At 38.6% G+C, this 13,708-nt stretch overlaps 1 protein-coding gene across 2 annotated transcripts; it reads right to left on the minus strand.

Annotated features, from left to right (window-relative positions):
- Window positions 1-1,252: 1,252 nt before the first annotated feature.
- LOC107601096 (sestrin-3-like) lies at window positions 1,253-12,988 on the minus strand. Of its 2 annotated transcripts, none has more exons than XM_016293119.1 (8): window positions 12,788-12,988; window positions 5,811-6,008; window positions 5,339-5,734; window positions 4,307-4,421; window positions 3,985-4,109; window positions 2,302-2,468; window positions 1,979-2,123; window positions 1,253-1,509 (listed from the first exon to the last, which is right to left on the minus strand). In XM_016293119.1, exons 1-8 carry the CDS (start codon window positions 12,851-12,853, stop codon window positions 1,420-1,422), a joined length of 1,302 nt encoding a protein of 433 aa, XP_016148605.1. In that variant the 5' UTR covers window positions 12,854-12,988; the 3' UTR covers window positions 1,253-1,419. The 2 variants fall into 2 exon arrangements, with proteins under 2 accessions (XP_016148605.1, XP_016148604.1); XM_016293118.1 differs by having other exon boundaries at window positions 5,324-5,734.
- Between the last annotated feature and the right edge of the window lie 720 nt (window positions 12,989-13,708).

A 13,708-nucleotide genomic window follows, 5' to 3' on the forward strand; every position in this document is an offset into this window, starting at 1 on the left:
TTTTGTGCAAAAGGTTCAGTGCAAAACCAAAAAAATGTCAATTTTGTGCAGGTCGGTTATGGGAAGGATAGCGACAGGCTGACCTTTAAAACCTTTACGCATCTTATATAGTTCTGTCAGAAGTCCTTCATTTGATCTATACCAGCATGTCTACATTAAAATCACATTTTAAGCTTATTCTCATTTGAGACTTTTTAATTTTTACATGGTAAAATATTTTAAAACAAATCCTAATTGTTGCTGATCCAAATGTCTACACCGGAGACGCCAACACAACATGAACCTAAACGCTAAATGCTGGTCCTTTCAGAATCACTTCAGTGGGCCAGTTACTTCAAAATTAAAGACCTACTTTTAAATGATATTTAAACTGTTTTCCAAGTTAGCAGATGATGTAATTCAAATACATACTGTGTCGATTTGGCCAGTTTGTGTAGAGCGGCTAAAACTGACTGTCCGCCCAAAGTAACTGAGAAACGCTGAGAACACTACCACAAAGAAAAGTATTTAGAAAAAGCGATTCCTTTTCACTGCGTTGATCCCGTCAAATTTAGATCTTCACATTGTAAAGCTGTTTAGATGCCTACTGAGATGAATCGGATGATAAATATGGATCCTATAAATGAACCCATTTTAATCACTTATAGCACCCATGCAGAGAGAAGAGCGTGTGGAAGATTTTGGAAAACATCAATGCTAATAATCGATCGAAAGGAGTGAAAACAGTACTTCGATGACTTGCTGTGTGCAGAACGAAGCCACAGCCGAAAGCTTATTGAGATATTCTATAGATAGATACGGTCTTAAAAGTGCTCATTTAAAAATAAAGTTACAGCCGTTGAACCTTCGTTGAACTATTCCACATTCAAATGAAATATCAGGAAGCCATGTTAAGCAAGAGCCTTTGTCCAATCACTCATTTTCTGTAAACAGTGACTCAAATTGGCTATGACCTTTCCAGAGCTGGATACCTAGGAAATGGACAGTTGTACACTTCTTCTCTCACTCAGTTGAATAGCAACAGCAAAAAACAAACAAATGGGAAAATATTAACAACAACAACCACAACTGAATAAAAATAATTGCACATTAACCATCTGAGATAAAGATACTAAAAAAAAAAAAAAGGAAGAAAAAGGTAGAAAAATAAGAGTATGCGCACAAAAAGACAAATACAGAAACAAAAGGAAGTAGGAGAAACATGCAAAATGACAGTAGGGGTGAGAGCGATTGCTTTGCAGCTTTTTTCTTCTCTAGAGTTTCACCTTTGGCAAAGAAACGTTTCACAGCAGTACCTTACATCACACTGGTAAACTCAGAGACAACAAATACAGAGACGGAGAGACAGATCTCTGCTTGTATTTCTTTGCCTTGACTTTCGCTGTACCATGTCCCTCTGTGGCGCTGAACGCTCGTGTCCTATGCGATCATGTATTGAGTGATGGCTCGGAGCGCATACAGCAACTCGGCCTGCAGACGTGCCTCCATCACTAACAAATTTACATGAACCTAAAGGACAAAACGACAAAGATTTGTTTTAAAACACTTATGAAATACTGTATAGCAATTTCAAGCAGATGGTATATTTTATTATTTTGTTTAACTCCATGTCAGAAGCATTTTCATGGCAAGAACAAAATAACAAAAGTCGTACAATTATCAAATGAAATGGTTTAAAAAATGCTTTTTAAAAAAAGCATGCGTTTATTGTTGAGTATCATATTTGATATATCAGGAGCTCATACTCTAGGAGGAAAAAACATCTCAGTTTTACTAAAATGCCTTTTACTTGCTAAAAAATATATACTATCAGTCAAACGACAATGCATGAAGTAAATGGAGTGCAAAATGTTTTCCATCAAAGTTGATCATGATGATAATTTAGAGAATTTACACATCAAATATGATATATTAGGCTTTGTGGGGTTAAGTAGATGCTACTGAAGCGTACGCAGCACAAGTTTTGATAGGAAATCACCTTTTCTGAAGCTTTGACAGAGGCCCAGGACAGTGGGCATAGAGGGGTCTTGCTGGAGTCGGGATAGCAGGCCACAGCTTTAATATAAAGTTTCAATCCACGCTCCAGTAACCGGTTGACTTCCCCATAATCGTAGTCATCATACCTGAGGGCAAAAGTGTCAATGTAATTGCTTTGTTTTTTGCCTTTTTCAGCATTTTCGAAACTAGTTGTTAAGTCACAATGTGTGAGTGTGGAGTTGAAAGCTTGGCATTAGATTTAATTTCATGGTTCTTTTTTGCATTCAAAATGCAAAAGTGTGAAAAACCAGGGAACCAGGGTACCTGATGCCGTAGATACAATGAATGTAGTTCCAGATGGCTCGTTTGAGATCGGGGCTGTGAGGGAAAGGGAGGGAGGCCACAGTGCGGAATCGCTCGTCTAACAAGTGCCCTATATCAGAGTACAGCCTGTTCACCAACGAGAAGCCGTGATCCTCCCATGAATAGTCCTGCACAGAAAGACGAATAAATATACTGGTATTTTAAAGACTGTTAAAGTGCATTATTTCTGCAATTTCTACAATGGCTTATAAACTACCATTCAAAAGTTTGGGACCAGCAAGATGTCAATGTTTCTGAATGAACTCTTTTATGCTCACCAAGGCTGCATTTATTTGATAAAAATACAGTAAAAACCGTAATATTGTGAAATTATATCATAATATAAAATAACTATTTTCTACTTGAATATATTTGAAAATGTAATTTATTCCTGCGATGTCAATGCTGAATTTTCAGCATGATGTCTTCAGAGTCACATGATCCATCAGAAATTATTCTAACACGCTGATTTGCTGCTCAAGAAAAAAAAATTATTTATATGATCAAGTAAATTTTTTCATTAACTGAAAATTCAAAAGAACAGCATTTATTAAAGTGCCTCTATTATAGATTTTTGAAAATTACCTTTCATGCAGTGTGTAACACACCGTGTATAAAGTTATTGTCGCTCAAAAGAAAGAGTTGACTCTGAATCATTGAAACGAGTCGTTTTTAAAACGAATCCCAAGCCGTTTGACGTCTACATGAAACATTAGCATATTGCCCGCCCACTTGTTGGTCTTTTCGCGTTGGTCTGAATGAAAATGCAAAATCATTCTTTGGAGCGGTAAAATAGCCGTTTCCCCAGTAATGCTGTACACAAAGCAGTACCGTGCTGCTTTATCAGGCATTACAGGCATGATGAAATGAAAATGAGACCAATCACCGCAGATTAGCATCACGCAAAGGAAGGGTTTGGAAAAATGAATCGTTGAGCGAATCGTTTGGGAGTCGTTGAGCAAGTAAGGTAAAAATAATTATAAGACCATGAAAGTGTTTTTTGATCTTGCATGCATATCAACCTGTTGTTGGGGACTCCCAAAACCAAAATATGAACCTCCAATCACCGCAGATTAGCATCACGCAAAGGAAGGGTTTGGAAAAATGAATCGTTGAGCGAATCGTTTGGGAGTCGTTGAGCAAGTAAGGTAAAAATAATTATAAGACCATGAAAGTGTTTTTTGATCTTGCATGCATATCAACCTGTTGTTGGGGACTCCCAAAACCAAAATATGAACCTTTCATTACCCATAATAAATAAATACAAAATATTTATATTTACATTTATAACAATATAAAAGTCTGTAATCTTACTTTTGATCAATATAATGCATCCTTCCTGAATATAAGTATTCATTTCACACCCTAAACTTCTCAATATAAGTTGGGATAAAACAAACTGCTTTTAACTATAGGAGTTGCATACGACTCCCATTCAAATCAAATGTAGAAAGCCTACTTGAATGAAATTGGCATTTGAGAGGATTTGTCAGCGGCACAGCACTTCCTTTTAAGGTTTTGAGAGTAACACTAAGTGCTGACAGTCTTGAGAAGGAAGGGCATGAGCTGTAATTCTGACCCTTAGTACCCTTTTATGCTACTACTTTTGGTAGGTGACACCCAATGCAAAGTCTCTGCCCCCACCTGCACCCGGAATACTTGGAAATGGTCCTCCTCCCGTCTGGCAAATTCCTGGTAGCCGAATTCTGGGTCTGTGACGAAGCGGGAGGGGTCTGCGGAGAACATTGCCTCGTCCTCCTCCTCCACATCTGATATGGAGCATTTGAGAAAGAGAAAAGCAGGTTACGAAAGAGGGTCTATGAGGGAGCGATACATACATAAGATAAGGCCCTTGTGTAAAAATAACTCTCTAAACATTCATCCCAATCCAAAATTACATATCCTGTTTACAGCAGCATTGGGAAAAATGGTTACACGACTGGCTTTAGACTGATGAACATCTTACCTGCATGTAGGAGTGTCTGTGAATGGAGTCGGTCTCCTTTTCTTTCCTTGATCTCCTCCTGTGATATTTGAATTTGTTCTCGAATGCAAGCAACTTCACAGCTGGAGTCTAAGGACTAAAAAAAAAGAGACAACAATGCAGGTTATGCCTGGATTACAATGGACTTCACACGGTTTGCACACTGCTGTCAAATAGGGATGTCAAAAATATTGTTACTTAAGTGCCAAGCTGATATTTCAGTTAAAAAAATAAATAAATGATAGCAGTCTTTCTACAGTGTTGATAGTGTCAACTCAATTCCCAAGCATTCAAGTGGTATCACCATGATCAAAGCCAGCCTATTATAAGAATTACAGAACAGCAGGAAGACTGATGTTTTGATGGGGGGTTTTTTGTTGTTGGTAGAATTCATTTGTAGTTTGTGATATAATTCAAGTAATTTTATTGTACACTACCATTTTTTTTTATATTTTATGAAAGAAGTCTTATGCTCACTATGGGTGCTGTTATTCAAATCAAAAACACTGTAAAACAGTATTATTGTGAAATATTACAATTTAAAATGACTTTTTCTTTTTGTAATGTATTTTCAAATGTAATTTATTCCTGTGATGCAAAGCTAAATTTTCTGCATCATTACTCCAGCCATCAGTTTCACATGATCCTTCAGAAATCATTCTAATATGTTTTTTTAATGTATGTGCTATTATGCATCCTTGCTGAATAAAAGTATATATTTTAAAAATCTTCCTTACCCCAAACTTTTGAACAGAAGTGAATAATAATAATACTGCAGTTACGTTTGGGGGGAAAAAATGTAAATAAACAAATAAATAATTGCACCGTTTACTTGATTTGCCTTTATGTTGGCTTTTTATTTGCTCTTTATGTTCTTACCAATTACTGATTATGTATTTTATCCGTTTTTTTATTTAACAGCTGGTTTTTTTTTAATTCAAACCCAAACAAACCTAAACCTAACCTTGTTTACCAACTGAAATGAATGATCATCCGTACCCTTCGCCGTGGCGCCTTCTCTGTGGGTCCAGCAGTGTTGCCGTTGGCAGCGTCACAGAGACAGTAGCCAGGGGGCGTGCCGTGATGCACTCTGGGAGTGGAAGTGGTGTCCGAGTCAGAACCAGAACCGAAAACGAAACTGCAGAGGGAGTGACAGTGGGCCAGCAGAACCACAGCCTGTACGAGCTCAGCCAGAGACCAACACTGCTCCCCCGTCTTGAGCAGAGCCTGTATGTGCGAGCGTGCCGTGAGCCAAGGCTGATGGGCCAGGACCTTGTTGATGTGATCAAGGTGCCGTAGACGCGAGGGTGCAGCCTCTAACCCCTGAAGCCATAACGGGTCTCCGCCAACCCGCAGAAACTGAGCCGAGTGCAGAGACACCAGATACCTACAGTGATGCCGCGCCGCAGCCTGAAACACAAATACAGTTATCAATTAACCTGAGATATTATTTGAGACCGTGATTGACTGTAGAGCATGTTCATACCATGATGGCAATGTAGTGGCGGTAGTGCAGGGGCAATGGGCCATCCATATAGAGGATGTAGTGCTGTGTGCGCAGGAAACTCTCCAGGTACTGTGGGTGAGAGGCCATCTGCTGAGACACCGAGTCCAGACGCCCCCTGTTGGCCAGAGCCTTCATACACAAGAGAGAAGCACGGTCTTTCTCAGAGTTCACCATCACCTGCCAAAAGGAATAAAACACAGCAATGAGAAATTGACAAACAAAAGGCAGATAAAAAAAGCACTTTGCGAATGAAAAACACCTATTTAGTGTGTTTTTTTTAGGTTAATCTTAAAGGAACCACCTTCAAATAACTTTCACTAGTATTTGCAGCATTCCTCAAATAGTTCCCAACAAAAATATAAAGAAGTAAAAGAATACTAGCAAGCAAACACGGCATCTGCCACGGGTCCTGCGGGTATCGAGGGACAGTAATAAACATTCCACACTAACAGCGACCCACTGCTGTTTCAGACCAGACAGATGTCTGGCGACCTCAATCTCCTACTTTCACACCCCAAGATGCTTAAAATACATCCAGATTATATAAATGGCACTGGACACCATACCCATGTATAATCACAGGCACAACTTGGGAGTTGTGGTTCAATCGTCCGTATTTAGCATAGGAGACTATTTTAGACAATTTGTGGAAAGGAAATCGATGTGAAAATGGCAAATACATTGTCCCGATGTCCTTGTTTGACTGGTGTTGAGGAGATCTGCTGATTCATGTCTTTATGTTTTTAAATGCTGACTGTGAAGGCAAACCGAGGCCTTGTGCCTGTGCCTTTGGCCTGCTTTGTGTCTGACTGTGGGATTATGGAAATCCTGCCCACTCCCCTCCTGTTCAAGCACCTCACAGAGAGAGAGAGCAGAGGGAGATTGGAGAGTAGTGAGAGAGCAACTGAAGCAAACAGAAGCAGAGCTGGTGAAAACGGGTTTTATTGGACTACAGAATACATTGTAAAAATTTGTAATCATTTTCTGCCATTTATCAGTGCATAAGATTTTAAGGAAAATGTTTTATAAATGTGCACCAAACTGTGGTTACAATCTCTACTTTGAAATTACTTCATTTTTCTGTTGATGTAACATAGGCTAAGTGGCTTGGGGGGAAAACAATACAATTTCACAATTCCACACAGAAATGCGTCACATTATTGAAGTTCAATGCAATTTGAAGGCCATTTTAAAAGGTCAGTGACACATTTTGACACAATAGTGGTAGATTTTTGATTAACTAACAGCAACGGAACTACAATAGCTCTAGGGCAATATGGGCAAAATATGACCACAGTATTTTTTCCCACATCATTCGATATCAATATTTATCACAATATTTATCTCATTCTATTAATGGGGAAGAAAATGCTTTCCACATGTTTAAGGCCTTGAGAATGAATGTAAACATAATTTGTTTGTTTACAAGCAAATGTCTACGTCTACTTTTTAGAGTCCCACAAAATCAGTTTTATTTTTTCCCAAACTTGTGTCCAATTATTTTCTATCATTATTATACATGATTATTATTACTTTAATAAGTACATTTTATTATATAATAGTAATATAACAGTGAATTTCTTTAAGTTAAACCAAACTTTTATTTTGTCAGTTTGTCATGAAGACCTTTGAGTTTCAGTTTGCATTTGATAGATTTTCTCAAGTGAAATGGCGAAATGCTGGTGAAGTGACTCTCATGCAGCTCTGGGGGGGGGAGAAGAGGATGAGCTCTGACTGAATGCAAACATGAACGTGGTCACGTATTGACTGAAATCTTGTTACATAGTTACGGGGGACAACTGAGAGCCTTGGCCAAAACAGCTCTGGGCCATCATAACTCTTCCTGACAGTACTGAAGATTCACTCTGACAGCACGGCACGTACTGCGCCTACAATCCCTTTGAGTCACTATACATTTTGGGTCTCCAAATACCACTTAAAATCACATTAAAGAACTGATAGCAATTAGCCAACTGAAAATCTGTTCACGTTCTACAGTGCTGAATCTTGTTGAGGAAAATATGTGGGTAATAAATTACACCCAGGCCTACGGACTGCTTGTCTGGTCCTGGCTCTTCATACAGTGTCTGACAGAAAAGAGAGGGTTATAAATCGTCCTAGAGGACAGCTGCGATAGCACATGCATAGATAAGAAAGAAACGCCGTTCCTGCACAAGGGACACTATGAAATAAAGAAAAAAGGGTTACTTGCGGGACATCATCAATATCTCTCCAGACAGGTTCCTCAAGTAAATGTTCATGAAAGGGAATGAACTTAAACACTAAACCATCTGTCAATATTTGATTCTTAAACCAATTTAACATGCAATTCCGATGAAAAGTAGTTTTGCACTGTGGCGCAGACAGTGGTTTGCCCTCTATTGGAAAATGTATCAGCCTAACCTGTTTACTGATGTATTTGAATGCCTGAAACTTACCATTTAATATAAAGTCATTTAAAAAAAATGACACTACATCTGGTTGATGACTAATTTTAAGAGGCAACTTGATGGAACAGGAACAAAGACACTCTTCTATCAAGGAAAAAGATCCGTTTCAAGGTGGCACTGAAAGCTGCGATATGTGTCTGCCCGAGATACAGGTGTCTTGTCATTCAATTCAGTCGAGGTTTGCGAAACATGTGCAAGCACAACATACCATACAAAGCATCATGGACTAACATTACGGTTACCTAAAAAGTCTGGCATTTATACTCCAGATCAAGTGCCTATCCAGATCTATTTCTGCATAACTTCCATACATTTGTTGTGTCCCAAATGACACGCCATACTACGCACTCTACTAATATATGAACTTTATAAAGTTATTTTATCTAATAGACCATTTCCCCTGTATTACATAAAGAAAGGCTGCAACAGTTGAGTGAATGTTCAACATTCCACTTTTCATTGTTTTGGTTAATTAAGTGCATCATCTTGGTATATGAAGTGAAACTTTTTCTTTCTGGAATTTCCAGTGTTAACATACTACTGTAAAAAATGCTTTTTCAATTAAAACAAAGATTACCAGGATACATTTTACGAGTAAATACAATTTCAGTCTTTCAACTTTAAAATTTCATGTTTAAAATTGTTTGTAAAATTTACTAGCAAGTATTTATACTATAAACTGGCATAGAATAGTGCACGAGTACGTGAAGTAGGATGTACCTATTGTTTAGATACCATAAGCATTTTGCGCTGGGAAAAGCTCTAAGAATACAGAAGTGAAAATACGGTCAACCAAGAGCCATATTGGCAATAAAGCACAAGCCACATAGGGACAAGTAATTTAAACAAGACTAAGATGTTGAGGTCAGCCTCAAACAACAGTTCAAACACTATTCTCCATTGGGACGCAAGTACAAGTGCACTTTCCCTGGTAAACAGATCACATGTCTCCGAGCCTGGTCGCAATGCCCAAAACTCCTCAGCAGTGACCCAGAAAAACAGGCAACTGCAAATACAGATATTTTCAACATGCTATCGTGGTTCAATACCGAGTGTTCATTTCACAGCCCGTATCGGCAGCCGCAGAAAATCGCAAGGGGGAGTCTGTATCCCTGGAACGAGACAAAACAACTTGCAATTAACTACTAATGAAACTTCAGAGGGAAATTAGAGACTAATGCAAGTCATTTGAGAAGCTGAGAGACGCTCACACACCCACACAGGCGCGGCTCAATGAAACGCAGCAGCAGATGCTGTCAACCAAGGTTTTTGTGTATATATATATATATATATATATATATATATTATATCAAGCTGCGATCAACAAAATATGTTGGTTAAACTTGTCAATTAGGGTATAAAGTTCATACATAACACCAGCACAGTTCATGGTCAACAGAGTAAGGTTATTTTGAAACTTGGGGCGATTTTTTTTGTCAATAGAGTATGCCTCATCAGCACCAGCAACATGCACCGACATGTCTTTACCAACAGTCAACACGAAACAGGAAGTCAGTCTCATATCCTCTTGGCGAGTCCCTCAAATTCAGCCGAAATCTTGTTTATTGGGTAAAGGTGCCACTTTCGGCAATCATAATTCCTGTTTCCGTGAACAATGACAGCATACACGTCCTTTACATAATAATTCAGTTATTTGTTTGATTAAAACAAGTTACACAAAGCAGCATCTGTGTGATGTATTAGAGATCAAAAAAAGTGCAAGATCACTCCATGAACAAACAAAACAGCATTTAGATTTGAATATATTTGCATGTACTCTTGCGTTTACATTTGAATGAGTTAATGTGTTTATTCTTGCTGGTCAAATACAAAAAAAAAAAAAAAAAATCTGAAAAGGGCCTTAAAGGGATAGTTCACCCAAAAATTAAATTCTGTGATCAGTTGCTCATGTCGTTCAAAAACTGTTCTTCATGCAAAGAAAGTCAATGATCACCAAAACTGTCTGGTAACCAACATTCTTTAAAATATCATCTTTTGTGTTCTGCAGAAGAAATTAAGTCATACAGGTTTGAAACTACTTAAGTAAGTGACGCCAGAATTTTTATTTATGGGTGAGCGGTCCCTTTAATTATGCGACATATCACCACTTAAATAAAACAGACAAACATAAGCCTACTGCTCATCTGTTTTCATTTGAGGACAGTCTAAACATGAGGCTCTAAACTGATGGGGGGCTTCGGGTCAGGGCCTGAGTCCAGAATAAGAGCAAGATGCGATATTCAATCTGCATTCTCAGAAGGCCTGGAGGGCTCAGTCCTTGACATGCGCAAATGCCCCAACTGCTGTTGCACAAACCCCATCTCTCTCCCTCTCTACAAAGGAAACACTATTTTGGCTTGCCAACCTGCAAGCCAGGAAGAACAAAACAGCCAGCTGCACCTCACTGGGGATTGGACTGAAACGAGGCCTGCAGCAAACACACACACACACAAATAGACAAACACGGCAAGCCACATATGGATGCACTCAGACGACCAGGAAGACTGACATTAACATAAGCAGACAGTGTGACATACATTCAGCAGCTTGCATATGACAGATAGCGAAGTGAAGGCAGATTATTGATGAATCACATTTCCGCTTGGGAAGTCCAAGATTTGGTTTGCTGGTGAAATCAGTTGTCTGTTATTTTGCCATCTTTGTGCTTTTGTGGTCTTCATATTCAGAAGTGAATCATGGTCAGCTATGCCTCGAATGTATATCTATATATAAGCTGCATAATCATAATGGATTGCAATACACGTTTAAACTTTACCGTACTGTTCTGACAAGGTTACAAAAGCAGCATAGTCAGGAGTCAGGATATTAAAAGTGCTCTCTATGTGAAACACATCAGGGAGCTTTGAAACACGTATTGTGCCATTATAATACTTATCACCTACAGACATTTAAAAAAAAAAATGTATATTTTACAAATGGACCAGAGGTTAATTGTGGCGGTGGGGGGGGGGGGGGGGGGGGGGGGGCGAGAAAACGAGTTTAGAATGTTAACAATCCAAGTACAAGCCTAGGGTATTTTCTTATGTGCTGGCAAATGAGAGCATATATCTGAGAAATGTTTAAATGGCACATTCCTCTATTGTTCTCCTATATGCGCAGCAGCGCCATCGCCTCAGGTTGCAGGAGGTACTGCAGGCGAATGAGGAGAAAAACAACTTTGATTGGCAGTACATCAGCATCACATCACACAAACGGGAGAAAGAGAAAACGCTCACACAACAAGACCAAAAAGTCAAGCGTGAAGAAATGTCACTAAATCAATCCTCCCGTGCAGATTGTCGTGTCACGGCTTACGGTTGGAACTACAAAGGGCTTTGTGTTTGCCCGACGTGAGCTGCGAAACATTACACTACCACAGCGCCGCAGACAAATGACAGATTTTCATTTTCACAAAAGCTTATACGCAATCATTTGGTTAAAGAATATACTTAAACATGAAAATAAATACAAAATGAAGGAAAAAATGAGTTGAATGTTCGATGAAAGAATGCTCCTATAGCCAAAAATACTCAACCAGTTGTCTTCGTGTATAAAACAGGAGATTCTTCTTACAAACAACTCAACAAAGAGCTCAGACGTGACGGAGAGTGTCAAACCTACAAACCTTCAGCATGCCAACATCAATAGAAAAGCTTATTTTCATGTAACGTTAGGTTTAGGTTATAGGTAAACCCATAACCATGGCTTAATCTGCACCAAAGGCTTTCAAAGATTGTTCCAGACTGCAGTCTTAATTCCTCGTGGAGATTAAATGTTTTGCTGTTAATACTTGGAATATTCAACAAATACATATCTTTATGAGTAGTCAACATAATAGTTGCAACGAAACAATGACTATCTAAACCAAACTGAAGTATGAACTAAGCATATGCACGACAAAGAAGCGTATTACTCTTTGTCATGAACGCAATGGATTTGCACAGCTTTTCATTCCATAAAATACTAAACAAAAAGACAAAATATGTCATAGGATCACTATTGTTATGCGAGTTCAAAGCTGCCTTAGATTACAGATGAATTGCAGCACAAACGTTAAGTCCAAGAGAATTAAACTGCACGACTGCAGCTTTACATGGTGACAACACTTGTCTTGTCAAAAATTAAGTTAATTTCAGGAACAATAAATACTTAACACAATGAATTGGCGTTTAAATCTCGAAGCAAATATAGTCATTGGTTGAAAAGTGGCGGACTGATTCTACAAATATGTGAACGACATTCGTGTATGCTAGAAAATAACGGATATTACTTATGGCGACTAGCCTTTTCTTTCAAAGAGGGACTTTTGAATATGTATTCAAAAATAATGACACATGTATATGTTTGAGGAGCGTTTTAACCCCGAATGAATGAATGAACGACATTAAAGAGACGATGGTTTTGCTAAGTAGACGAACTGTCAACTTTAAAACTTCCCAGCAAGAGTCTAGATAACGTACAGCGACGGTTTACAGTTACTATCCTCACTTCAGGCATTTATGTTACCTGATTTTGAACGAACTGGCACTGGGTTCCAAGGCGATAGTCCATGTTTTTCGTGCAGATGATCATTTTCCTCCCTGTATGTGCATGAATGCGGCTCCTCTGGCTTTCTTGGTTCTTCACAGCGACTCGCTAACAAAGGCCAAGCCGCTATGAGATCTACATGTCCGGACGTAGAGCTGCAGTGTCACTGGGCGAAAAAACTATTGACTGACACTTCCACAGTGATGGCGTCCAATCAGAGTGCTAGGGAGGCGGGTCTAAGAGTGGAGCGTAGGCCAATCAAATTTTAGTACTGCATTTTATTGCGACGGCTGTGTTTGTCCGAGCCAATGAGCGTTGACATGTGGTGGAAAAGTACCTGTCTGTTAAACACGTTAAGCCCGCCTACTTTCATGACGCAACGCAGCCTGACAACTGATTACAGTTTTTTTTATTAATATAAAGTAAAATAACAATTACAATTGTAAACATAGAGACAAAGCAAAAGCAAAAAACATATTGCCAGTGTAACACAAAACAACAACAGCATAATAAAATTACATCTTAAAAAGACACAAAGGAAGACTATAAAGAGACAGTTTTCATTGGTTTTGGATTAGTAGAACTTTGTATAGTTTCAAGGTCAATTCTGAGGAAAGAAAAGAAAGGCTTAGAGCTAGTAAACTTTTGTTTATGACAACTGATTACATTACTGCACTGTCTGTGAGGATAACTTATAGCTTATTTTGAATGAATTATTTGGCCGTTATTTCACTCGACCAAAGATGTCTAAAAATGTGATAGACACTGAAAAAAACAACAAACATGAAAATCTTACTGCTGTTTAAATGAACTCATTTGAAGCTCTATATCCTGCACTGTCATAATCTAAGCACTAATTAGAAGAACCTTGAAGAGTTTTATTTTAGTAATTGGGAGAAA

This window comes from Sinocyclocheilus grahami, unplaced genomic scaffold (assembly GCF_001515645.1).
Source record: "Sinocyclocheilus grahami isolate Dianchi unplaced genomic scaffold, SAMN03320097.WGS_v1.1 scaffold299.1, whole genome shotgun sequence".
Taxonomy (NCBI): Eukaryota; Metazoa; Chordata; class Actinopteri; order Cypriniformes; family Cyprinidae; genus Sinocyclocheilus; species Sinocyclocheilus grahami.